The sequence below is a fragment of the Nomascus leucogenys genome, chromosome 22a (genome assembly GCF_006542625.1).
Source record: "Nomascus leucogenys isolate Asia chromosome 22a, Asia_NLE_v1, whole genome shotgun sequence".
Lineage (NCBI taxonomy): Eukaryota > Metazoa > Chordata > Mammalia > Primates > Hylobatidae > Nomascus > Nomascus leucogenys.
Window position 1 is genome coordinate 111,063,331 of NC_044402.1, and position 27,720 is coordinate 111,091,050.

Genomic DNA, 27,720 nt, shown 5'->3' on the forward strand with positions numbered 1-27,720 from the left:
ATTTATTGCTGACATACAGTAAAATTTGGCAAGCATTTTAGATGAAAAGTGAAGGAAGAAAAAGAGAATGTTTGGGTTATATATACTGAATGCAGCTTTATTCTTTTCCCTAGTGATGGAGAATTAGATTTCTACATAACATAGATAATTATTAATATTAATGATAGAAACAATTCATGAGGAAACCTAAAGAATGACATTTAGAAATCACCTTTTTGGGTCTTCTTCTGAAGGCATTACTTATATGACACCTGAATGGTAGATGAAAGCCTAAGGGTACTTTTTGGGCAGTAATTGCCACCCAGCCTTAACTTATTCCTTACTTTCATCTTCTGTCTTTTAGCATGAACTATACCTATGTGAAATATTTGCCTTTGCTTTCAAGAGAAGATGAAATTTAGTAAAATAATCAGAAGTCAGTGAGCATCAAAAAACTATTTTGAAAACACCATAGTGTCAGCATTGTAACATGCTAGTATCACATAATGAAGTACATTTCTACGCATTCACCAACTGTGTAGTGAGAATATTACTGTGTGGACAACAGTGGGCTATTTCAGTGGGGATACAACATGGAATTAGGCATTTTGTCTTCGAGATGTAACATTGAGAAGTTAGAATCTAGTATGGTAGATAAATACCTTTAGCAATTAAAAGGTAACACACAACAGTATACGCCAAATGCAGTCAGTGGAAGCACAAGAAAATCAGTGATTAATTCTGACTTAGTACATACCATGGGTACTAGGAAGCATTACCAGGATGTAAAAAGGCAACAAGGAAGACATTTATGCACAAAGGACTGACAAAGAGAGGTGGGGAATCTAAGGTATTCTGTATAGAGAGTGGGCCAGATGAGAGGACTTTGAATGTGAATTGAGGAATTTGGGGAATAGTTAGTGTCATCCAATTAATGTTTAAGAAAGCCTTAACTATATTTCATAGGATGGGTAGAAGTAGGGAGAGATTGGAGGCAGGCAGAACAATTAGGAGGCAATAGTAGTTGATGATGGGATTTTTATCTTGGGTGTTCATGCAATTTCATGTAGTGCGAAGTTAATTCTAAAAACAAATAGGTGACTATTTATTAGTTATAGCCATGATTATTATTATTAGATACTATGTGATGAGGTAGAACTATTTTTAATTGGAGTATTATTTAAATAACTAGCCTGTAGGACCAGATGTGACTTGACAGTTGTAACTCCAAGATATACTAGGAAAATATGACAAAGGGAGAGAGGTTGAGACTCCAAGAAACTTAATATTTCAGGTGTTAAAATATTTGTAAGACTAACCACTGCTAGAAAAAACGTTGCATTAGATATCTGCATTTTAGATAAGTTCCACCAATAAAAAGACAAGTTAATTAAGAATTTGAAACATGGTTAAAATAAAAAATTATATGTAGTGTAAGATGAAAAAATAACTGTTTAGTATTTTCAGAATTAAAAGAAATAATCAGGAGGATGGGTGTGGGGTAGGAGAGCACATGCTTGTATTTTTTTTCTATTATAACTTTTCCTCTCTTATCAAATTCACTATTTAATCATTTAGAAATATTCTGATAACTACTCAGTAGATTATCTGACTAAAGTAATTTCACTAAAGTGTGAACATAGCTTAGTTACTTGTCTACTCTGTACTAGCCACTGATACAGGCTGGAGGTGCACTAGTGAATGAAGCAGACCCAATACTCTGCCTGCATGAAATTCACTTTCTAATGTGATGAAACAGATGATAAATAAATCACTAGATGGTATGTTAAAAGGTAATGAGTGTTATGAAGAAAGAGCAGACCAAGGAGAAAGAGGGCTGGGGAACATACTGTAATTTTAAATGAGGGCATCAAGGTAGACCTCTCCGAGAAAATGACATCTAAGCCAAGAGGAAAGAATCTTTAAATTTTGAATTTTAAATACAAAATTTGGCAAGTTTTTTTATTGAAATTTTTATTTTTATTGCTTAAAACATCAGTGGAAAAGAAAGGGCAAATTCTTTGTTTAAAGCTTAATCTCTCAAGGGAAAAATATTTATCTTTGTATTTCCACGTGTTTCAGTGATGCCTCAGTGATATCCTTATTGAAGTTTTCTCTGTTTTATAATCCATTCCCTTATCTAGCCTTTTACTAAACGAGAAGACTGGAGACATTCATCCATTTATCTACAGAGCCTAGCAAGGTGCTTGACACCTGGTAGGAGTTCAGTGTCTGAGACTTGAATGTCTAAATGGTCTTATTGGCATATACATTTGTATTAAACACATAGAGATCATGTCATGATAAGGTCCTTTATTTTATAGAACTCACATTTATATAATCCTTTGGTTACTTTTCCTGACATTCTACAAGAATACACACTTCTTTTCATTAAGATTTCCTTTGTACTTCCCCTTTTCAAAGTATGAAGTGCTCTGGCAGTAGGCACTTAAATTATACTTTAATGTTATAATCTAATTCCTAGCCTGTGGACCTCTGTCAACTAGGACTGAGGATACTAAAATATCTTATGATGGTAACAAGGTGATTTCTTTTATACTCCTTAGAATGAAATAGCATTTGGGGAACTGTTAGTTAGAAGAAAGGATTCCAAATAATAGCTCTTTGTTCAGTGTTCGTCCATCAATTCATAGATAAGTCAATTGGCGCTCATCATTTTAAATTCATCAGGGGCCAGTGTAGTTAGGAGGAATATAAAGAGTACTTTAGGCAGTAAACGGAGACCTTGTAACAATATAATGTGTAGTGGGAAAGAGGATTGGAAGATCTATAAAAACTGCCAAAAGAACCAAAAATATAATTAAAGCAGCAAAAAGACATATTGAACACAATCTCAGGGACTATTTCAGGCAATAGCAAATGTCTCTTCAAATACAGAGATGGAAAGCAAAATAGAAAACTAGTTTCATGAAGGGAGTGAGAAAAACACCAAACAGAATTGTAGGAATAGGCTCACAAGTGTTGATTTTCTTATGCTAATTTTTACCTTTCTTTAAAATGATTAGAAAGTGTCTAACCCAGATATCGGATAATTTGAAATTCTCAGATGAGAATAGAGAAAAGCAAAATAAAAATATAAACAAAGGTAATATTTTAAGCAAGCATGTCTCAGAGTAGCATAGATAAAATGATATGTAGAAAACTATTGAAATTTAGTTTACACTCAAATTTTGCCAACTAAATACAGTTGGTTTAGGTTCTATCAAAGTTACATATTATCTAAAATTTTTTTCTTTTTCTTTTCATTTTGTGAAAGCGTGGAGGTTTACACATGATTTCCTCAAGAACAAAAAAACATTTCCAGTAAAAAATATTTTTCGATGGCAAATTTTCATTACTTAGACCAGAGGTTTCATCTAATAAAACACATCAGAGTTACCTGGGGAGTTTTCCTAATAAACACACTTCTATTCAGACCCATTAGCAGAGATATTTGAACAGCTTATAATAATCTTTGGAAACACACTGGATACTATCACTCTTACTTTCTAAAATCTTCAACTTCTGTCTTGAATTGTAATTAGACAAAAATTGGCAAATTAAAACAAAATTTAGAATCAGAATAGCATGTTATCAGAAGTAACATGCGAAGTTGATTTCCTGGATACAGAAGCAGAATTCAGACTTCTGTGTTAAGATCATCTCTTCCATAGAAGTCTGGTTTCACTCTAAATAAATAAATAAATAAATAAATAAATAATTGTGGTTTCCTTTGTGCTGAATAATTCTAAAGTATTTTTAAATTTAATGAAGACAAACTCCAACTATTTAAAGTGTCAAGCTTGAGATTTCAAACACTGGGTCGAAGGAAATAGATAAATCTTTAACTCAAAGATAATTTGATAAGCCAAGTAAAGGACAAAATATTTTTGGTTAATCTTGCCCAGAAACACACGCATATGCTCACTCACACACATACAAACAAACATAAAATGTGCAGTACAGTACATTGTTCAATCTTTCTCGGAGATACAAACTTGAAATTCACATATCGTACCTCTGATTTAAAAAAAACTAATAAAATTCTCTGTTGAGAGGAACATCTTAAACATATCCTATCAATTTTAATGGGAAACACTAACATAGTTTTGTGTGTAAATGTAAGTTAATCGGTATACACACTCACACATAAACAAGACGTCGGAACTTAGTATATTGGTTTAAAGGTAATCAAGACATTATTTTACATTGCAAAACACAATCATTCTAATGACAAGACTTAGGTGCTTTGGATCTAAAAGAGGCATCTTATTGCTACAGAGAGAATTATTACAGAAAAATAACAGGCTTTCTTCATTTTAACATTCGAAAAATTGAGTGCATGTTATAAAGCAAGAGGAACATAGAAACAAAGGTCTAGAAATCATTTATGGAGTTCCTGCTGCCTACTAAAGTTTGTGTGTGTGTGTGTGTGTGTGTATGTGTGTGTGTTATGGGAGTGGAGGTGGGGTGGCAACATTTAAAAGGATTAGGCACCTTGACCTCAGTCCTAAAACTGTAAGGGAAGTAAAATGAAGAATTAGTATTTTTTTTTTGTCTTCGATGACTACACTTAAACCTTGCAGAAAGAATAGCACAATGATCTTCCTTACTTCAGGAAATTTGACTCATGGCCAGACTTCTTTTCTCTATATGCCTGTCTAGCTCCCTGACTGCTGATTACTTTGAAGCAAATCTCAGATATCATACTATTTTATCCTTGAATATTACAGTGTATATCTTTTAAAAGGCAACAACTTAAAAATATGACTACAATCCTCAGAAGATCAATCTTAAAAAATTACACTTAATATAATCAAATATCAATTTATGATTCTAATTTCCTCAATTATTGAAGATATGTTTTTCTTTATAGTTTAATTTTTAAAAACCACATTCTAATTAGTGTGTCCTATAGAGTTTCTTAGAGAGTCTGTATTTTGTCTCCTAAGGTGTAGTTGAAAACATTTCTCTCTCCCCTGATTTTTATGGAAATTGAGAGTTAGATTTAAATGGTTTCAACAACAGAATTTAGAGTATTTATAAGGAGTAGATGATGTCTGCTTCTTAAATGTTTTTCCAGTTGCCCCTCTTCTTAGCTAAGAATTTGGTAGACCCTGGCTCAAAGATTATTATGGCAGTTATCAAATTCCGAATGCCGTAGTAGAGACGGAAGTAGACATGGATATAATTAACTCTAATAAAAAGCAAAATACAATATACTTCTAGAATGTTCCACAGTGCTTGGTTTTGTGTCAGCATTAAGAGAGTGATAAAGTTTCAGTTTCTTCATGAACATAATTCTGGCATGGAAAGGGCAACCCTTGGGACAACTCCATCAACCACAAGAGCTCTGCGGAACACAATTTGATAGATAATCTTGAAGATTCCTTCTGGCTCTAAATCTCAGAGTGATGATGAGCCATATGATACAATTCACAATGTTTTTGCAAACTCATGAACTTTCCTTAAAGCTATTCTTGAGCAAAGCTAGGGAATGATAAAGGGGAAAAGATAGATACATAACATTTCAGCTAAAGTGAAGTATTTCTGGCTTGTTAACAGCTCTACAAGTAAACTTAGAATAGACAATGTATCTGCATGCTTCAGTTCCTCTTCCAAGAAAACAAAACAAAACATCTGCCAGTTACAAGGGCTATATATTTGAAGAAAAGTGACAAGTAATAGGAAAGCAACTGGAAATCTGGGTATTATGGTTTCATTAAATATACTGTGCCTTTATTTAATATGTCTGTGTATTTTACCTTTGGAATATTTTTGTGTGTTTTGTATTATGTATTCTGCTAAGATTCATGCAACTGTTTCTTCAGGCACAGACAGCACACATTGTCCTGGAAGATGGAACTAAGATGAAAGGTTACTCCTTTGGCCATCCATCCTCTGTTGCTGGTGAAGTGGTTTTTAATACTGGCCTGGGAGGGTGAGTAATGCTTTTCCAAGGCTTTATTCTTCCTCTATGTAGAGAAATGACTGGAAGATCTCACTCGTGGTGGTAAGTTGAAATCACTGCATCATAATAAGACTACATATTGTCCTGAAGTTGCACCATGCCTTGTGCATAGCCTACTGCAGCCATCCTTGAAAGAAAGTTAGACATGAACTTCTGCTACTGTAAATGAAAGACAACATGGGCACGCTGGTGGCTCCCTGGATAAAAAGAACAAAATGAATTCTAGAAACTTAGATTGTGAGGACACAGGTTACGTGAGATTACCAAATGGTTTCTGTAAGGGGAGGTATGGGTCTGATTAAGGTGAAAGTTGGAGCAAGGAAAAGAATAGATACTACATTCTAGTGCCATTTCATTAGGAAAGAATCAATTTTGCACATCTAATATGAAATACTACAAGGAGATTAGAAAGTCCTTGGGTATTTTATATAATTTTGCACTCTAGTAAGAAAGTTGAAATAACAGATACATTTATTATCTTTAATCAGTGAGAGAGCAGCTGTGTAGATCTAATATTTTCAGTAATTATCAACAGTGACCTGCCTTAGTATTTAAGACCTGCTAACATATACAGCAATGAAAATGAGAGTTGCTACAGAAATTAAGTGGCTGGTCTTACCTAGTTAATAAATGTTTGTTCACCTGGGAATCAGGAGGCTGAAGTTCTAGTCTCAATTCTAAGGATAACTAATTATATAATATTGGGAACATCACTTAAGCTTTTTGAGTTCTAGTTTCTTCATATAAAAAGTGAGGGGGCTGGATTAAATACTAATTTACAGCTGGGGATTTAAACAAGTATGTGTCTAAAAACATGACTAGATTGATTGAAGGGGTTTCCAATACAGATTCAATCCAACTAGTATTCTATGAAATATTTGATAAATTCTTTAGAGAAATTCAAGTTAGCCTCATAAAGACAAGGGGGCATTAGGTTCACTGATACTGAAGATACTAATTGACCAAACTTCCATTATATTATTAATTTATATTCTTTCTTAAACTCTTGCCTCCCTGTGTGAAATGAAGAATATTAGACGGGTTTTTAAGTAGTTTCACTGGTGAGAACATTAAATTACAGTGTATGAAACCTGTTTGCAAAGTTTTGCTTCACAAGGCAATTATTTAAGCTTTTCGACAGCACTAATTACTAGCTGTGTTAACATACCTGCCAACAAACAACTGTTTAATATAGATCAGCATGATGGAGGGCACTAGAGTTTTCTTCTCTGTGATAGATTACAGGTAATAAATCTTGTCGCATCACAAAAGTCAAACAGGAGCTGATGGATTAATTTGCTCCCAACACTGTAGTTCTCTAAAACAAAGTATATTTATTCATTTACTGAAGAGTATTGTAAGCATATGTTTAAAGGGAATGGTCAGTTCTTTTATGGAAAGGAAGAAGAAAGAGAAGTAAAATCAAATTAATTAAAGTTTTTTTTGATGTAGGAAAAGGTATTCATTTATAAGATTAGTCCACAGACCCTATTTTCCATTGAAAAATGCTTCTTTCATTCATTACGTGCCTCACTCAGTAAGGTGGTTGATAATTAAAGGGGCTATTTTGTTTTTCATCTTTAAGCAATGCATTTATATTGTGGGCAAGCCTTGGTTAAAAAATTATCAGTTCCTGACAGATAAGAGACATCTGAGAAGTTAGCTGATGGAAGCTGCGGATAAACACCACAGCCCTCGAGTCACCTTAGGGATTGCAGAGCTGAAAGACTAAGTATTTTGTTGACAAAGTTAGTTCTGGTAGGCATTAGTCTGGATGGTGTTGAAGAATTTATGTTGACTACTGCCTGTGTTAAACTTTATTGGTTTCAAAGTCATTGATTCTGTGCCCCTGAGCATCTAAATTCACTTTCAGTTGTAATCCACAAAAAAGATTTGGCTTAACTCATTTTGCAGGAAGTGAACATGGAAGACAGCAGGAAAAAAACCCTCAATTGCCATGTATTCCAGTGCATGCAAAAAGTGTAGATAGCTCCTGGTATTTATGGGAATAATGTTTCTTCTTCTTAAGAATAAGAAATGTGCATGTGTGTGTATACACACACATGATATGTATATGCACACACATACACACACATGATATATTTGTATTTTTCCTCTCACCCAAACTTAAAAATATAGCCCTCCTGCATTCCTCCCTAATTCCATATCAGTATTTTAAAATAGTTAGTTGGCATCTTTTAACTTAGAAGTCAGAAATGCCTCAAGTCAGGTCTGTGAGATGAATTTTTTTCTAAGCAGATAATAACTTTCAAACTTATATGCTTCTTTCTAAAATTAAAATATTTTAAAAATCAACTTTATTGAGTTATTCTTTCATATAAATTAACTCACTTATTCTAAATATTCATTGAATTTTAATAATCATATATACTCATGCAACCACCACTAACACAATCAGGATACTAAAAAAATTCAGTATCCTAAAAAATATCAAGAAAAACTTTTCAATTTTTCGATGGTTACTATCTTGGTGAAACTGGCAGCCCTCAACAGTAAATATCAGTTTGGGTTCAATGATATCTGGTAGGCCAGGGAAATCTTTAGAGTATCTGCAAACTTTAAATAGAGCAGCGATATTTTAAAAATTAAGATGCTAGAAAGGGATTTTTAAAGGCATTAAAAAATTTAAAGAAATTGAGGGAATAAAACTTATGTGAAAATATACCTTGGTATTCATGAGTTGGTTTTTCTTTATATGAATGATATCATGGTATAAATTTTTATATTCTGTCATAAAATTTCCCTAGGTATGTTAAAATCTAGAGACATTCTTGTTGGATTCTTCTCATTTTCAAGGGTTAAATAATTCAGAGCATGTATGCAGATTATAGCTTTGTAGCTACATACATTATTTGCTGATAAGTTTTTGGCATGTTTACCTAGGTACCCAGAAGCTATTACTGACCCTGCCTACAAGGGACAGATTCTCACAATGGCCAACCCTATTATTGGGAATGGTGGAGCTCCTGATACTACTGCTGTGGATGAACTGGGACTTAGTAAATATTTGGAGTCTAATGGAATCAAGGTAGTACCAGTGATGGCCATTTAAAAAGTCTGGATTTGAGGGAGTATAGTTGACTTATTCTTAAGAATTAGGATGGCCAAAGTTTCTTCCTCAATATGGTAGTACAAGTCATTAAGCTCACGTATTCAATCTTATTCCTAGGTATATGAGAATAATCTTGAACTTGACAGCATTTTGAGTTTCATTTCTAGGGCACTTTGAATTTTAATGCATTGGATGAAACTTGGCTTAATTTGAAAAAAAAATGTTGTTATAAGTTCAAATAACAACTGTGCTATAAAAGAATTGGGGAAGAATCACCTTCTAAAAGGAGTTTGGTAATGAATTCTATATCAATTATTTGCTTTTGAATCTTAGCCTCTAGGGGATGATTTAAAGACAGCTTTTATGCCAGTCTAAAAGTAAACATATTAAGATTTCCTAAAAAAGGTAATTTTGGATATTCTCTTAGGAATATATATCATATAAATAATTCAAAAATTTATATTCCAAATTCAATACTATTTTTTCACCATTCCATTTTTGAATGACTTCAACTGATCATTTATCTTAGTTTTCACTATTTCTCACAATTTCCCATCAATTTTTTCTCTCCCTTAAATGTAAACTAAAAATGATTTTGTTCATCATGTGCATTAAACCAGTAATTATTAATTAAATTCTTGATAAATGCCATGCATGTCAGAAGGGGGACCTAGTTTAGTCTCAGGATTTACTAAGCCAGGTAAGCCTGCTCCCTCTCATAATTAATGCAACAATTACATATTTTAAAAGAAGGGCATTGATTTTTTTTTTCTTTTGCCACTTGTTGTTTTTAAAAATCGTAAGTCTCATGTCAGTGGATATCATAAAACTTAAAAACAAATGCAAATTGATTCACAAGAGTTGGATAATATTTTGTGATAACCTCTTTAAAATGACTGTCTGTCTTTCTAGGTTGCAGGTTTGCTGGTGCTGGATTACAGTAAAGACTACAACCACTGGCTGGCTACCAAGAGTTTAGGGCAATGGCTACAGGAAGAAAAGGTGAGAAATGTAATAGGGCATCCACCATCACCTAAGGAAGATTGAGAAGGTGCCTGTAGATTCAGAAGTGCCAAGCAGACAGAGGAAGATCATGTAGTTTGCGATCTTTGCATTTCAGAGAGGGATTCCTTCTCTTACTATATAAAGGCTGAAATGTCTGAATTCCTCCTTAAATGCTGATGAGCGCATATTTTCAGTTTGTCCACTAGGTGGCACTCACACATGCTTGGTAGCATTTCACATTTGGGGAAGTGGGGGTAAGATAAAATTTTAGCATTTTCTCCTCTCTTTAGCAATTGAGTCTTTTACTCTCCTTTACCGTTTTATCTAGAATGTAGTTATGGAACTTGCTTCATGGGTTCTCGTGTTCTATTACCAGCTCTACTGTTAACTGTTTGTGTAACTGTGCAGGTCACACAATCATTCTATGCAATACTTGCGTCATCTCTAATTCTTATGAGTATAAGCAGGTTACCATCAAGTCTCGTTGGGCTTCAACATTATGACATGTAATTATATATAATTTCATTTAAAGTATTAATAATATAAGAAAAGGGTTATAAAACTTTATCTTACACTGTTAGTTTAAATATTAATTTCTTTTGTTTTTTTTTGAGACGGACTTTCACTCTTGTTGCCCAGGCTGGAGTGCAATGGGGCAATCTCAGCTCACTGCAACCTCCACCTGCCAGGTTCAAGTGATTCACCTGCTTCAGCCTCCCCAGTAGCTGGGAGTACAGGAGCCTGCCACCACACCTGGCTAATTTTTTGTATTTTTAGTAGAGACGGGGTTTCACCATGTTGGCCAGGCTGGTGTCAAAACTCCTGACCTCAGGTGATCCCCCCGACTCGGTCTCCCAAAGTGCTGGGATTACAGGCTCACGTGACCCTCTGCGCCCAGCCATAAATATTAATTTCTAATGAAATAAGAGCCTTTGCCTTGTTTGGATGTTAGAATTACTTAAGTTAATGGACCTGCTTCAATTAACTTCATCTCCAGTGTTGCTGTAGCTGCTTCTTGTTCAACTGCGGGGCCTATAATTGACAGAATTTTATTCTACGAAAATGCTGCCTCTCCAACGAGTGTCTATCTATGGGGGCTAAACATTGCTTCTTTCTGACAAATAAAAAAACATCTTGATCCTGGCTCTTTAGATCTCATTCTTTCTAAATTATAAAAGGCAGAAGAAGGCATCCATATCATATCCTGGGCCATCATCATTTTCTTCTCAACTATTGTCTGAATTTATCTTCCTTATCCAGGCAGCTAATTTCTGTACTCGTCATTTGGGAGACACTTCTCTCCCCCCAGCCCCCCACAACCCAAGGTTTCCTTTTCCTTTTTGTTATTTAGGACACTTGTTCTCATAGCTTCTCTATGTCAGAACTAATAGTTTTAGTGTAAGCCTAGCCAGTGGCTTGTAAGTTCGTTTTTTAAATGTACTTTGAAGCTTCTTACATGATCACAGACACGTAGAGTAGAAAAGAATCCAAGATAATAACCAGTTCACCTCCTTCAATTTAGCGGTGAGAACGAATACATTGCTTAAACATTTCTCAGATAATTAGTGGAAGGAAAAAAAAAACTAGAACATGTTTTCATTTTTTAAACCTCTTTTTAAAAAATCTTATTTTAGTAAAAAGCCTCCAGTGGGATAGAACCTGTTTTCTTGATTCCTAACTCATTACTCTTTCATTATACCACATGTGTCTCTATCCAACCTAATCAAAGAAACTTAAAACAAATGGTGGTCTTGCCTGATGGACTAATAGGATGATCATGTTTTAGTACAACGTGACTACTCAACATAGCCCTTCAGAAAAATGTGTTGAGTGCCTACTCTGTGCCAGGAACATTTGGCTCAAAACATGGATTTGCATATGATTGCTTATGAAGTTCACCAATGTGATTTAACTTACTTAACATCCTGGGTTAAAAGCAACAGAAGTGTAGCAGAAGATTGATGTTCAGAATTTCTCATTTTTTACTCTGAGAAAGAACCTGGGTATTAAGAGTCCTATGCCTAACTGTAGCAACAATTTACCGTGTTCTGACAACACAGTCACCCTGGGTCAGAGAAAAGAAAGAGTGGAGAAATTATTTACTGCTCAAGAAGATAGATGAGGCCAAGTTTGTAACTTGAAAACAATATGCTGGATTTAATCTCCTGCAATTTCACTGTCACTACAATTTTTTTCTTATAGGTTCCTGCAATTTATGGAGTGGACACAAGAATGCTGACTAAAATAATTCGGGATAAGGTATAATCATCATCTTTAGCCAAATCTATGTTTGTTCGTGTGTGTGTGTGTGTGTGTGTGTGTGGTGTGTTTCTCTCAGTGCCTAAGGGATCCATTAATATGTAAAGGAGTGAATCTGGCCAGCTTCTGCTATCTGGGTCTCTGTTATTTTGTTTTACTATTTTCATTGTAATTTTCAAGATTGAATACTTAATTGGTATGTTTTTAACTGAAGCGACTTGAGATTCATTCACCTGGCAGCTTATTGAGTGCTCACTATGTGTTCATTATACCAACAAGTCAAGGCATTTATAATTCAGCTCATGTGATAGAACTTTAGTGAAACAAGTGGAGAAGGTAACAAATTGCATAACAATTTTGCCTGAAGTGAAAACCTGCATGCTGAAAAATACACTCCAGGAAGTGGACAGCATTGTTACTGTTATTTGTTTTGTCCTTGTGAAAGAGTTATTTGTAAAATTAATGCATTATCTTTCATGAATGTGCCAAATAAGCCTTGCATGCGTTACTTCAATTATATAGTCTTTGTTGAGACCATTATCGATGACCAAGGTGATAAAAGGGAAGGTTATCTTTTGCTTTCAATGAAGTCTGATTGCTACAACATCTGACCCCTCCTCTGAGAATATCTCATCACCATCTGCTTATTGAGTTTATTATTATTTTACTTGAAATTTCCATATTCCAAATCAGAAAGAAACATTACTTCACTAATGTTAACTAAGCTCCCTAAATGCAACTAAAGTTTTCTTACTAAATATAATTACATAAAAATTAAAAGATAAATGGTACAATTTGAAACTACACATGTGTGCTGGGTGCAGTGGCTCACGCCTGTAATCCCAGCACTTTGGGAGGCTGAGGCAAATGGATCACTTGAGGTCAGGAGTTCGAGACCAGCCTGGCCAATGTGGTAAAACCCATCTCTACTAAATATACAAAAATTAGCCAGGTAGAGTGGTGCACACCTGTAATCCCAGTTACTCAGGAGGCTGAGGCAGAAGAATCACTTGAACCTGGGAGGCGGAGCTTGCAGTGAGCTGAGATCATGCCACTGTACTCCAAAGTGGGTGACGACAAGACCCTGTCTCAAAAAAAAAAAGTACATATGGGAAAAGGAGTCTTCAAAAAAATCTTTTGTAGATTTCTTGTTAGGATATATATATATATTGACACAGGCTTTCTGTAAACAGAAGGAAAAAACAGCTCTGAAAATAAAACATGGCCAAATACCCATGACCAGAAGGAAGACAGTGAGAGTTTACGCCATCATTCTATTTCACCTCTGATTTTATTCACTCTCCCATGATTTTCCTGAGAATAGGTGTTAGTGAAATTATATATCCCAGGGAGATTCTTGTGTTCTCTCAGCCTAATGATGTGTGTGAGCAGTAAACAATGCGAGGCTATGAGGGCGGGAAGGGAATACAGTTGGGAAAATCAATTCAGATGGTAGAATTGGCAGGTTGAATAAAATATAGTCAGGCCTAATAATTCAGGAAAACTTTACAAGACCACACTTGTCCTTCATGTCATATGTTAGGTTAAAATGAGCCCTCCTTTTATCATAGGCAGTTAGGTTTTCAAAATTGGCTGAATAGTATGAGGAGCAATAGTATTACCTCATATTTGTTTATCAGTGATGGTGGTTCATATTAAAAATATATATTATGGCTTTCACTTCTATTAACTTTAATTTGAAAAGTAAGATCCTATTTCATTCAGCATGTTTTAAGAAAGGGTGAAGGAGAACTAAAAACCAAATTTCAAAATTAGGGATCCATAAATATAGACAAGGGATTATACGACTTGGATTCTAAAAGTAAATACAGGCCACCATGAAATTTAGTAATCTACTATGGAAGTGAAAGGTGGTTTTTAGGTAGTGTTCCCAGACTTAGAGGCAGCACTCTGAATTTAATAATAGCACTGAAATAACCATCATGCTTGCATGACACATAGGTACTTTCTACTCTCACTTACCCCCAAGTGATTTCTCCTTCAAGGAATACATTTAAAAGGGAAATGAAGGCTTCCTTCTATTTCCTTCAATGCAAAAATTTCATCAGAGAAGGGCAAATTAATGAATTATTTTGAATTTTTACCCCTCAATAAAATCTCGATTACTAAATATAGCCTGCCGTTTTTCTAAGTAGTTCAAAGCAGACTTACTAACAAATAAGTAAATCTCAAGATATAGCTGAAAAAAGGTGACATTGTCATGTTCAAGCTAGCAAGGGTAGTTTGTGAAAACTTTACAGAGGGTTGAGCATTCTTTAAATTCAGGCCCATAGGTACACTTGGACATGAACATGTCTAAAACAGTGAATATTTTCATTTCAAATTCTAGAAGTTTATGACTTATGTTGCATTTCATCTTCTTTGTGAATTAATATTATCATAATGAATGAATTCGCATTCTTTTTTTGTGATTTTTAGATTCCTTATTGTCTCAGTAGACTTTTTTTGTCCATTTCTCTCATGAAATGTCTTTAGGTCATATGCACTGAGGAGTGTAAGTTTACTAAATATCCCAGTTTGCATCAGCCTGGAGCCTGGAGACCTGAATTCTGACACCTTTTGACTTTGCCTTCATCAGGCAATGGTGTCAGCCCTAGAAGAACTAATTGTATTTCCAAGAGTATTTCCCAAAATGTATGTGCAAATTACTTAATCTTTTCAGTTTGAGAAGATGAAGATCTTCCACTGATGGTTACGAGTAGTTATAAAGACATCTAAATCTTGGAGCAGATGTTTAAAGTCCCTGTGAGTTTATCTTGTCAACACCTTCATCGTTGCTTCCTTTTAACTGTCTATTTTTCTTTTAATTTGATAGGGTACCATGCTTGGGAAGATTGAATTTGAAGGTCAGCCTGTGGATTTTGTGGATCCAAATAAACAGAATTTGATTGCTGAGGTTTCAACCAAGGTGAGGGGTTTTCCTTCATATTTTGTAGTTTTATTTGATCCCATTTGGACCTTGCTTGAAATATCAAAATCTTTATTTAGGCAGAGTTTATCTTCCAGAAGCACCAGTGTTGAGGGGAAAAAGGGATCTCACAGCAGCTAAAATACACATTACAAAATCAGTGCATTTAAAGCTGGTTTTACTTACAGGCTTACATGGGAAACTTCATGCCCTGATTTAGAGGATTTTTACTAAATTTAGTGTTCCCTCCACCTTTTCTGATTCTTCAGCTTAGGATTTTAACAACGTCAAATAAAGGAAGCACTGAATTGCCAAAGATAGGTACAGTGATGATGAGGAGTCAGAGCTAGTAACCTGCCGGAGAGCCAAGAGAATTTTACAGAAATCAGGCACAGTAATCAGAATCTGGGGACATTTCGTGCAGGAAAAATATTTATTCATACACTAAAGATTTATTGTGTTATAGCTTTGTTTCAAAATTAATGTTCATAATGATGACTGAGTCACTCTAAAGTGAAATATCTTTAGTATAGATTTATACAAAGGTATAGAATACATTTTAGAAAGAAGTCCATTGGTTTTGATCGAATATCTATTAATGTAGGTGTGAGTGAGTTTCTTGAGCTACAGTCTCTGTCCTTAGGGATCATAGAGCCTGGTGGAACAAGCTAGCAAGTAAATCACCATGTGCAGAATCCTGTGATAAATGCTGTCCTTGGAGTGTGCATAGCATGCTGCAAGGGCATGCATGGGGCAGCATTGAAACGGGATAGGTGGATCAGAGAAGGCCCTGTAGAAGAGTGAGCCCTGTTTTCAGATGCAAAGAGCAGGTAGTAACAGTTAGGTAGATGAAGAACCAGGACAACTTTGTTTCAGGCAGAAGGAATGGCTTGCCAAGAGGCACAGAGGTACAGAACAACATCGTATATTTGAAGAGTTACGCACAGTTTGGGATGGCTGAACCAAGGGGTTCACACCTATTGGTTTACACACTTGGGCAAGGATGAGTGGAGATGGACTGACTGAAGCTAGGTCTAGAAGGTTTCATATCATTGGCTAATCAGCACTTCCAGAAACTATTGTCAACTCATTCGGTGTCATTTTGGAGCAAAGTAAAACTGAATAAAAGAGCAAGCAATCAGAAGGTTATTGTAACTTATTGGAACAAAACTCATGATAGCCTGAACCGAGCAGTAATAGCAAGAACAGATACAGCAACCTAGGCGGCTTATACAAATGGGAGAAGGAGGGGCTGAATGTGGCCAGGTAAAAGATCACCCTATTTTCTCAGCTAAGGATATTAACTAGTTAAGTTGAGCATAGTGATTATGTCATTTGATATCTGAGATGTTTATGGGATACTGCTATGAAATTTTTTTAAAGAAAGGTTTTTGACCGCTTTGAAACTTAAAGGAAGAATTGCTACCTTCTGTTTTTACTACATACAATGAGAGTTAAAAATAGAGCTTCTCTTTCCTAGGACTATGTATTTGGTTACCATGGGGCTTTACATGTGGAGAGTTTAGCCCTGTGGAAGCCTGTGTGGTATCATAGTTATTGGCTGGTTCTAATTTAGGGTTTATTTATACTATAGCAGAGATGGCTACAAACTTCTCTTCCATCACCAGTGTGGCAATGGAATTTCTCAGAGAAACTCTACTTTATCTAAGTAGAAAGTGAGTGTTATTTTGACAAAGGTGATTGAAATTCTTAGAAAGGAAGGAGTAGAAAAAGTACATGTGGATGCAAAATTTGATTTTAAATAGACTTATTCACCACAACATTTTATTTCTAGATATAACATACACTTTTTGCCCATGATATTTCATAATTATCGTGGTCCATTCAATGTGACAGCTCTGGTCTTCGAGGAAAATAATAACAATCAAGCTTTTTTGAACACTCGGTTGATTCTCATAAAAACTCCATGTCATAGATGAAGAAACTGAGGCTTAGCAAGTAAGTCTATTTGAAATCAAATGTCACTTGCCCAAGTTTAGTGTCAATTTGAATTCAAGTGGCTCCAGAGTCTCTGTGGCTAACCTCTTGCTATTTTTCTTTCCATTTTGATGGGCGTTTGACAGAAAAGCTTTAAAAAGCTCAATTTCTAGATTTCTGTTCCATGAATTCAAGAAACCTCTTCAAGACTCCCTGTGAACCTATTTTCTATTTGGCCTGCATCTTACAAGGTCTGAATATGTTTGCTTCTCTACCTAGGAACCTTTTCCCATGCTTTCTCCTTCCCCTTCTCGCCTGAAGAAGTCAGTTTCAAGAGTCAGCTCATTGTTCCTTTGTGAAGCTTCCACGACTCATCTTGCCTTTGGATTCCATGTCATTTAATAAATAGCTTCAGTATAACAAGGATCAAATTGCATTTAACTCTTTGAAAGGATTGTCTCTTTCACTTGTCCTGGTTGGCTCTTTGAGAGGAGAGGCCATGGTTTACTTACTTGAATCCCCAGCACGGCCCATAGTACCTTTCACATAGTACATGGTCAACAAATAATGAATAAGTAAAGGAATACGCAAAGCCAGTAAATGGTAGTTAGAGTTGGTGGTAAAGAAATTGCACATTCTTATTTTCCCTTCAAATCCTTTAAGCAGTGTTTCTTATGGTTCTATGACCTCCATTATTAATATAATAAAATTATCATTATTACTAATAACTGTAAGTCTTATTAATAAAAAATAGGCACGATCTATTGAGTACTTATTATCTGCTAGGTTTTTTCTAAATGCTTTACACTGATGAATTTATTCCATCTTCAGTGTGATTATAGGAGATGGGTATTATTCGGAACTCATTTACAGATGAAGAAACTGGGGTGTAGAAAGATTAAATACCTTCCTCAGTGTGAGTGGCCACAGGATTATACATAGGAAGGCTTGGTCTAGTGTCTACCTCTCAGAAAACATCGTCTCATACTGCCTTTCAACATACGAGAAGTAATAGTTACACAACTAACAGTTATACTGTTAGTAACCGTCCTTATATTACCATGTGATAATATTCAAATAAGTTTACATTGTTTCACTCCTTATACCTTTTACATATGCAGAGTAAGGATTCAAGAATTTTAAATCAGAAATGGTAAAATATGTGAATATGTGAATAGACTGGAAACTGACTCTGCTCGTATGGGTATCCTACCCCCTTCTGTGACAAAACCATGTTATTGAGCGTCTTTGGAAAGGATGTTCCCATGCCCTTCCTGACACCTGTTCATCTGGGAAATGATTCATGTTGTGATACAGCACCAATCAGAAGGAGTATAGAGGACATTTCATAAGGAAGAGTTCCAGCGTGAGAGTTTTTAAAGGCTTTTAAAAAAGTTATTAAAAGAGTAAAATAGTCTGATCAGTAACATGTAAGACTCAGAGAAAACACACATTGATATTATCTGGTATTTCTGCTCCTGTCACATGAAAATTAGAGACAAGGATTTTGGGTTCCTAGAAATTAGTACTGAGTCGTGATGTTCATGTTGGGCAGGGATGTGCATTCAAAACATGCTGAAGCCTAAGAAGTATGTGTTGTTAAAGAAAATGAATTTTAAATTAGATATGTAATTACTTATATGTATGGAATTTGATCATGGTGTTTGCAATATTCACTTCTGATTTTTAATTTTAAAATTGGTCCCATTCATATGACTTCCCTTTGTTTTACATATTTCCCTGTGAAATGATTTAGTTATTTGATGAGAAAGATTACCTGTGGCATTCAATTCAGCGATAACTCCCCCCAGATCATGAAAGGATTGGGGTATTTTTTTTTTTCCTTCAGGATAGTCAGTGGGAGAAAAAAAAACCAGATACAGTTTATATATTTTTTCCTCAACTACAGTCTAAGGATGATTATAATTTCACTTTCTATATAGACTTAGTGGAGAGGTAGATATTTCAGTCAAAATAAACTGTTCTTTCAAATATTCAGTTTGTACTTTTCATCTGAAAATTTTCACAAACGATGAAATCATCCTAAATTCATAGCGTGCTAGCTAACTCTCAAAGCAGGAACCAGTGTGTGTGCCCAGCCTTCTAGGCTTTCTCTCCATTTCTATTATTTCTCCTTTTATGACTTTGGGGAGCTGCTTCTTGGGTTAATGCCTGTGAAAACAGATCTGCCTCCCAGCCGTGCTTCAGACCTAGATAATGATTATGATATGCTCTGGGATCTTTTTATGAAATCTACCACTTAAATGCAAACAATTGCATGGCAACCTAAAGGGACTGGTGGTCTATACCTGCTTAGCAATTCCTGTGACTCTCATGCTGATTTTATCCATTAGGCCCCACTGCAGAAGCCTAATGTACAGTAATTCAGCTTTACCCCATTTGATCTTTAGTGCAAGTTGAGGATCAAGTGGTATTTAAAGCACGATGTATCTATTGCCACATCTGTCTAGTGCTGAATCAGGCAATAATGCTTAAACATTTCATTGCTACTAGTTGTTAGTGAGGCAAAACATGAGAAAGATGGTTAACTATGGATGCAACTAGTTTCTTAGAGATCATTGTTATTACTGTAATCCACAGTTTATATAAAACAGTAGTCTTTTTTTTTCTCATAAAAAAGATACAGTCTGTGGCACTTGCTGTGCCTTTCTTACAAATTGTTTGTTAACTGCCAGTCACTCCCTAGTAGTTAACAATCAATCTGTTACCAATCTAAGTTCAAAGCATTGTCAGATGTGTTATGGTTTTGGTCTGTTGCCCATAGCTGGGACTTCCCTCTCATTCTCTGGTTTTTAAAATGGCAGGATGTCAAGGTGTACGGAAAAGGAAACCCCACAAAAGTGGTAGCTGTAGACTGTGGGATTAAAAACAATGTAATCCGCCTGCTAGTAAAGGTAAGTAATTTGTTCATCTCAAAGGTGAGGGTTTGTCATATTGACCATTAGTGTTCAGCCAATTTCCTCTGTCACAGAGAAACTTATGCATTCTTTCAGAATGTCAGGGGTCTACATTCTTCTTGTTGCTTTTGATTTACAAAATAACACATTTATCCCTATTCAAATTAAAAATATAGACTGCTATATTTTTTCTAAAAAAAAAAAAAAAAACCTCAAGGGCCACTAAAATATGGAAGAAAATGATGACTGTTCTTGTCATTAATTGACTGGCAGTCTGAGATGCATCATGTTCACTTTCTTTGTGGTATAGAGATGACCAAAAAGCTAGAGTCTGTCTGATAGCATCTCCTTTGGGCCTACATTTATTTTGTACCACACATTTGTAGGAATCATTCCTGGACACAGTACGAACTTTCACAGTGTTTTTATATCAACTCTTAGACAACCAGTTAAAATTAAACCTTAAAAATTCTCAAGGAGAACTTAACCATCATAATAATGTTTCTTAAACAAAGTTTTGTTAGTTTTCCTTCTCCTCACTCCTCTCTCAGTCTGTCTCTGTCTACACATCTCCCCTCCATACACATACACACACACACACATATTTGCATAACACCAAATAAGCATGCGTATTGGGAGACTCTTCATCATACCTCCTTATTAGAGAATACCAGCAATATTCAAATCATGATTTCAAATTCTTGTCAATTTTATTAACAAACATTTGCATGGATAGCATGCATGGTAGCAGATGCTGTGGATGGCCTGTGTATATCTCACTCTCAAGTTACCATTTTAATTCATGTTGCCCATCTTTCAATTGCAAATATCTATATCTCTTTGCCTGATGGCTGGAGCCTACTGTCAGCCAGTAAATGGCATAGAATTAATGATCTCTGGAGTAGCCCCCAACCAAAGCACAGAAAGAGCCAGTGTTTAACCACCCTGGCTCCTTTGTCCCATGGATAGGCAGTCTCTAAGATAACTATTCCACACGGGCTCTCAGAGTTCCCTAGTGGGCTTAAACTTCACTTATCCCTAGTGGTAACTGCTTGCTAATGCACACTTTATTGGGGTGTTTCATGATGTCACTTCCTCTCTGTTTAGTATGGAAGTACCTTCCAAATAAGCTTTTGTTCTCTTAAATCCTTGTTTCAGGAAACGCTTCATGGGAAACCCTCAAAGACACCTTCCTATGTGCTTTTATATTAAAACAAATTTCTAACTTTTCCATTCGAATATAAATCTTACAGAAAATGAGAAAACCCTAGGAAAGAAGTCTGATTAAAATTTGATAAGACAAAAAGGCAAGACTGCAAACGGCCTGACGTGGGCCAACTTAACATTTTCAGAAAATGGATTTATATTTTTTTGCAACTGGTTGTGTGAAGGTAACCTACTCTCCTGTCAGTCCAGTCATGGCATTTGTAGGCACTGAAACTTCTCTTGAGTGCAGGAGAGTGCATTTTCTATTTTTTCAGGATCAAAGCTTTTAATGGTGTTTTTTTGTTGTTGTTGAGACAAGGTCTCACTTATTATCTAGCCTAGAGTGCAATGGTGTGATGGCTTGCTGGAACCTGTGACTCCTGGACTCGGGTGATCCTCCCACTTGTTTTCTGGGTAGCTGGGACCATACCTGGCTAATTTTTGTTTTATCTTTTTTGGTAGAGATAGGGTTTTGCCCTGTTTCCCAGGCTAGTCTTGACTTCCTGGGCTCAAGCAATTCCCCCCTATCTTGAGCTTCCCTATATATGCTAGGATCACCGGCATGAGCCACCAAGCCCAGCCCCAAAGAAATTTTTGCTCAGCATTATTTATTTTAAATGTTTACAAATTTTTCCTTCCCTTTAAGGAATGGTAAGTCAAGAGAAAGTCTAGCAAAATTGTACTTTGGCAAAGAAACATGTTATTAAATTCATCATTCTTGTGTCTCTTTTCCAGCGAGGAGCTGAAGTGCACTTAGTTCCCTGGAATCACGATTTCACCAAGATGGAGTATGATGGGATTTTGATCGCAGGAGGACCGGGGAACCCAGCTCTTGCAGAACCACTAATTCAGAATGTCAGAAAGGTGCAATGAACCTTGAATTAATGTGTATCTGTGTGGGAGGTGGGGGCTTCCGCTCTGTACCCTGAAAGGGCTGTGATACATTTTATTTATTCAGGCATTTTTCAATGCTGGTATTTGTGACTTCTGAGGCAGTGTCAGTAGAGATGTTCTGTAGGGGAAACAATGAGGAGAGAATATCAGAGAAAACAGGGTTTTTCTTCAGGCAAAGTAACTTTGGGATCGTGTCCTTGAGTTAAAAGAACTGGATTCCAATGGCCAAATGTATTTTGCCTTACAGTTGTAAACTGACAACTCATGGTTCCTCATCATGACCTTGGGACCCATAAGACCTGCAGGTCTCTAAAGAAATATTAAATTATATTTAGTTTAGTCTGAATGTAAAGTACATCTTATTGAATTATAATGCTACAAATTTGTCAGTTATCTCCTTTTTTATATTCTTTAATTCAGTTACTATTATCTTTACCTTCTTAAGAAAAAAGGATACCTCATTTTTATTCATTCAGAAGCAACATTTTTTGGAACTGTGCTAATTGGTTAATAAAAATTCTCCCTGATTTAGATTTTGGAGAGTGATCACAAGGAGCCATTGTTTGGAATCAGTACAGGAAACTTAATAACAGGATTGGCTGCTGGTGCCAAAACCTACAAGATGTCCATGGCCAACAGGTGAGGTAGTTTCACTTTTGCTTACAGTAAACCAGCTCTGACATACTAACTAAATACAAAGAACTCAGAGCACTTACCTGCCATTTCTTTAGAGTAAATAAATTTACATGTACCCTAAAACTTAAAGTATAATAAAAATAAATAAATAAATAAATAAAAATAAAAAATGAAATAAATAACCATACCTTACATGGCTGACAGTTGTTTGACTACCTGATACCACTTTTACTGCATTTTTGGAAAGCAGCCTTCTCTAATGATAACCTTTAAAGTTATTTTCCTTCCCTTGGCATAAATTGAGGTTATAATACTCAATCAAATGATATTCCAAGGGAAATTGTTCTGATTTTAAGCTTGATTTCAGAACACTGTAACATTTTAAGAAGGTAAGTGTGACTTAAGAGCCAAGAAATCTTTAGATCCTCTCAGTTTATCTTTTTTGCCTCAAACAATATTAATTTATTAAACATCAGACTTTCCCCCATGGCCCACCCTCTCTACATAAAGTATAATTCAGGTCTGAGCAGTCATCTCTTTGTTATCTCCCAGTAACTCTCGGGCTTTAAAATTATTGTAGTTCTCTTAAAGTAAGTCGCTTATATTTCTTAGTTTCTGTTAAGCTGGTGAGCAACCCTTTTTGTTATGAGTGCAATGCCCCCTTTTCTAAAACCGATTATAGAATTTAATAGACCTGTGTATTTAACATACAACAAAGCTTCCTGAATTGATTTTTGTTGGGAAAATTATTGGGATTAACAATCTGTGACTTTTCTCACAGAGTGGTTTTCACTAAGCAATTGAAATTTTGAATTTTAATAGGCTTTACTTGTTCACTACTTTATAAGGAATACATTTATATTACTCTCTTCACTTTTCCTTTTCCCTATTCTTTTTCTCCTTTTCTCTCCAGAGGGCAGAATCAGCCTGTTTTGAATATCACAAACAAACAGGCTTTCATTACTGCTCAGAATCATGGCTATGCCTTGGACAACGCCCTCCCTGCTGGCTGGAAACCACTTTTTGTGAATGTCAACGATCAAACAAATGAGGTAAATGATGTCAATAAACCTGTTCAGTTGGTGATGAGAAATGCAGGGCTTTTAAAAATAATTGATACATAAGCATTGTATATATTTATGAGATACATGTGATATTTTGATACATGCATATAATATGTAATGATCAAATCAGACTAGGATAACCATCACCTCATTTCTTATTTCTTTGTATTGAGAACATTTCAAATCTTCTCTTCTAGCTGTTTTGAAATGTGCGATAAATTATTCACTCAGATTATTCACCCGGAATTTTTAAATACACTATGATGCAAATACCTTTCTCCTATTTGTGAGTTTTTTGGGGTTGAGTGTTGAAAAACAGTTATAGGTTTTCTCCCATAGCCCTCTGTGTTTTAAAACGTCATTTCTCTCTTATTCTCTCATCAGTTGACTTGTTAAGATTCACTATTTGAGTTATTAATCAACAACTATCTCATACATTCAATGTTAGTGGGCTGTTGGTCCGCATCTGTTTGAGCCCAGTCTGAGTGGGTCTCTGGGTCTTACTTGGCACTGGTGTAGTGTTTGAGAAGACCCTTGGAAAAGTCATTTTGGACTTGGGGATAAGATGATGACTTGAGTTTTCTGAACAGAACCCAGAGGGGTCCCAAAGGCTATAGACCAAATTTGTTATTTATTTGTTTATTTTAAAGGAAAACACATTCAGTTGGGTCTTCATTGACCCATTTTCCATACTTATCAAAATGATCAGATATGTAAGTCCTTAAGATATTGGACTATGTTACTTAATAGTACTGTTAGTTACAAAAATTTTATTAAGCATCTAACTTAGTTTTTAAATTTGAGCTTTATTGTCCTCTGAATAATACATAGCCACACTTGACGTTCATTGTTACAGAAGGAATTTCTTCCCATTTCTTATTCCTTTAGGGGATTATGCATGAGAGCAAACCCTTCTTCGCTGTGCAGTTCCACCCAGAGGTCACCCCGGGGCCAACAGACACTGAGGTATGTCAGAAAGATGAGGCCTATTATGTATGTAAAAAAAAAAATGTATTTGTGTGGAAATTCGAGAAACCAAAATAATCACCCCAGATGATCTTGAGCAGAACATTCTCAAGAAGAGTGCCTTGGTAACACACATTTTGTATTAAAATCTCCCCATGAATGTCACAGAGGAAATTTTTATCTTTTTTAAAATTTAAAGTGGGAAAGCCCTTAAGAAACCCGAAGCGATGGTATTTTTATTTAAACCCATTATCATTCTAATATATTTAGTTCTGAAATTTACAATTGTTGTACTATGCAAATGAATTCCCTTTTGCTCTCTCTCGTTCTCATGACTGAAATGAAATTTTAATCCCCCATCTGTGACTTCACAAAAATCCCTATGGCAACTGGTTGTGTAGCCACTAAGGGAGAACAAACAGCAGCAGGAGAAGGAGGGGAAGGGGTGTTGGAGGGGAGAGAGGGCATGCATGCACATACATAGATGATTCAGACGGCTTCAGAAAATAACCACAAGGAATGCTTAGAGGAGTTTTGTATTTAATCTAAATATTTTTACTTTTTTGTGTGTGAGCTCTTTATTCTTTGTTCAAGAACATCTTTCCAAATAAATTCTTCTGGTGATATCCAGAAAAATCTGAAGTCTATTGTGACTTCCCCACACCCAGGGGCCTCCAGTAGCAAATCTTCATTGTCAGAACTCTCAGAAAAGACTTCGAGGTAAAATGGGGAAGAGAATAAGAGCTTTCTTTCTGCAAGCTCTGCTCTACTCTCTCATGTCTGAATTGCCTTTTTAGATATTTATATTTTGTTCTTGTTTTAATATTATTAGGAAATGTTGGTTCTTAATAGCCAAAATCAGTATTATATTACCAACCCATGATGAAACTCATAAATCAAATTTAGTTATGTGTATCATCTAACACATGCTAAGTAGTTTTTTAATTTAAAATTTAAATTAGCATATATTAGTACTTCGGATTAGGAACATTGCAATTAAGATGTAATAATATCTGCTATCACATAATTCTCCTTTTTTTTGTCTTTCCAATAATTGCAAAATGAATATTCTTTGTTGTAATTTGTCATATCTAGTGAAACAACAGAAGTAAATCCTTCGGCAAAGATTAAGAATAATCTTCAGAAACAGTTTTTTAGAGCTGATAGAAATTTAAATTTAAATTAGTATTTCTAATTTTCCGTATCATAAGCGATATAGCTTCAGTTGTTATATCCACCTAGAATTTGATTTAGAAGAAACAAATGATATACAATTTACTGAAAACTTGGCATTCTCAGAAGGCATCTGATGTGTTTATTGCTTGTTGGAAACTTCTTTTTTATAAGGCTTGAAGTGAACAGAAGTGTTCATTTGATGAAATTCTTATACTTACAGATATTTAGTTATTGACAAAAAAGCAAAAAAAGATGAAATGTTATACTAAAAATTATTTGTTGCTTCTCTGAAGTTCAAATTTAACTGGGCAGATTGTGTTTTATCTGGTGAACTTAAGAATTTTGAAGCTTCTAACTAGTTGGTTATATTTTTTTCTAGTACCTTTTTGATTCCTTTTTCTCACTGATAAAGAAGGGAAAAGGTACCACCATTACATCAGTCTTACCAAAGCCAGCACTAGTTGCATCTCGAGTTGAGGTCAGTATGTGGGCTTATTTTTGGTTTATGAATTTTGGATTGTCCCTATCATCTGATGATTTTAAAAAGCTGAATGATGTAAGGCATACTAGTGTTTAATAAAAGATGACTGGTAATATTGTAATAGACTGTCATTTTGTAACTAATTATTTGGTTCCTTCTTGATGATGTTTAATGGAACTTCTCATGTTTTGATTTAAAATAATGTCTTTTAAAGTTTACTTCTTCCAGAGTATTTGTAATAACATAACAAAGAATAGTGTTTAGTTTAGAATTTATTTCCCATTATCCAAAAAGCCATAGCTCTATGTAAACATGAGATACATTTCAGACTACAGAATCATTATAGATGATAGAATTCTTTTTGTTTCAACTAGAATAACTGTTATTCAACATAATGTACTGAGTATTATTTTACCTCTAAAAAGCAAATGGACAAGAATATAACACTTAAATCCTTAATTTGAATATGTATGTTAGTGTGATAAAGTTTTTACCCATTTCCTTCATAAACTACACTCATATCATTATTTAAAATTTAGAAGGATGTATGTGTATTTGAAAAAATACCACACATAGATATATTTACATATATGTATATATTTTTGGATATTTATATATGTTTAAATAAAATGTAAACCTCTGCCAAAAATTTTTTACTTAAGTGAAAAACCTTAATAAACTTTGGAAATCACATTGAAATTAGAGATGTTTTCAGTTATTAGTCTTTTTCCCTATATATTACATATTTTTCATAACATTAGACCTTGAATGACCACATAAACTCAAACAATGTGGTTTGTCTTCCCCACTCTTGAAAATGCCTTATTTTCCCCATTTTAGGAGTAATAACAATGTCTTTTTCTTATTGCTTATAGGTTTCCAAAGTCCTTATCCTAGGATCAGGAGGTCTGTCAATTGGTCAGGCTGGAGAATTTGATTACTCAGGATCTCAAGCTGTAAAAGCCATGAAGGTGAGAGAATATGATCTTTACTAGAATTAATATGCTTCCTTTAATGAGTCTAATTAGTATTTTATAATTTAGATTTATGACAATACCTCTTTTCAAAGTTGCTATAATTATTTTCCTTAACTGTGTCTTTATAAATCTTGTATTAAAGAAGCTTGATCACGAGCAAGAATTTCAACTTTCTCAAATGTGCACATCTGTAAATTGAGGAGGTGAATCTCCAAAATTATTTAGGCTATTGCCTACTTATAGTGAAA

The 27,720-nt window shown here is 35.0% G+C and overlaps 1 protein-coding gene across 3 annotated transcripts in view; it reads left to right on the forward strand.

Moving 5' to 3' along the window:
• CPS1 (carbamoyl-phosphate synthase 1) overlaps positions 1-27,720 on the forward strand; it is a 197,876-nt gene that overhangs the window by 89,252 nt on the left and 80,904 nt on the right. For all 3 annotated transcript variants that reach the window (XM_003254024.3, XM_030803337.1, XM_030803338.1), the window contains 12 exons: positions 5,811-5,920; positions 8,855-8,999; positions 9,936-10,025; positions 12,231-12,287; positions 15,124-15,216; positions 19,980-20,069; positions 22,014-22,142; positions 22,705-22,811; positions 23,722-23,860; positions 24,761-24,838; positions 26,394-26,492; positions 27,371-27,466. In XM_003254024.3, coding sequence (XP_003254072.1) covers positions 5,811-5,920; positions 8,855-8,999; positions 9,936-10,025; positions 12,231-12,287; positions 15,124-15,216; positions 19,980-20,069; positions 22,014-22,142; positions 22,705-22,811; positions 23,722-23,860; positions 24,761-24,838; positions 26,394-26,492; positions 27,371-27,466 — 1,233 coding nt within the window. The remainder of the gene's footprint in view (positions 1-5,810; positions 5,921-8,854; positions 9,000-9,935; positions 10,026-12,230; positions 12,288-15,123; positions 15,217-19,979; positions 20,070-22,013; positions 22,143-22,704; positions 22,812-23,721; positions 23,861-24,760; positions 24,839-26,393; positions 26,493-27,370; positions 27,467-27,720) is intronic.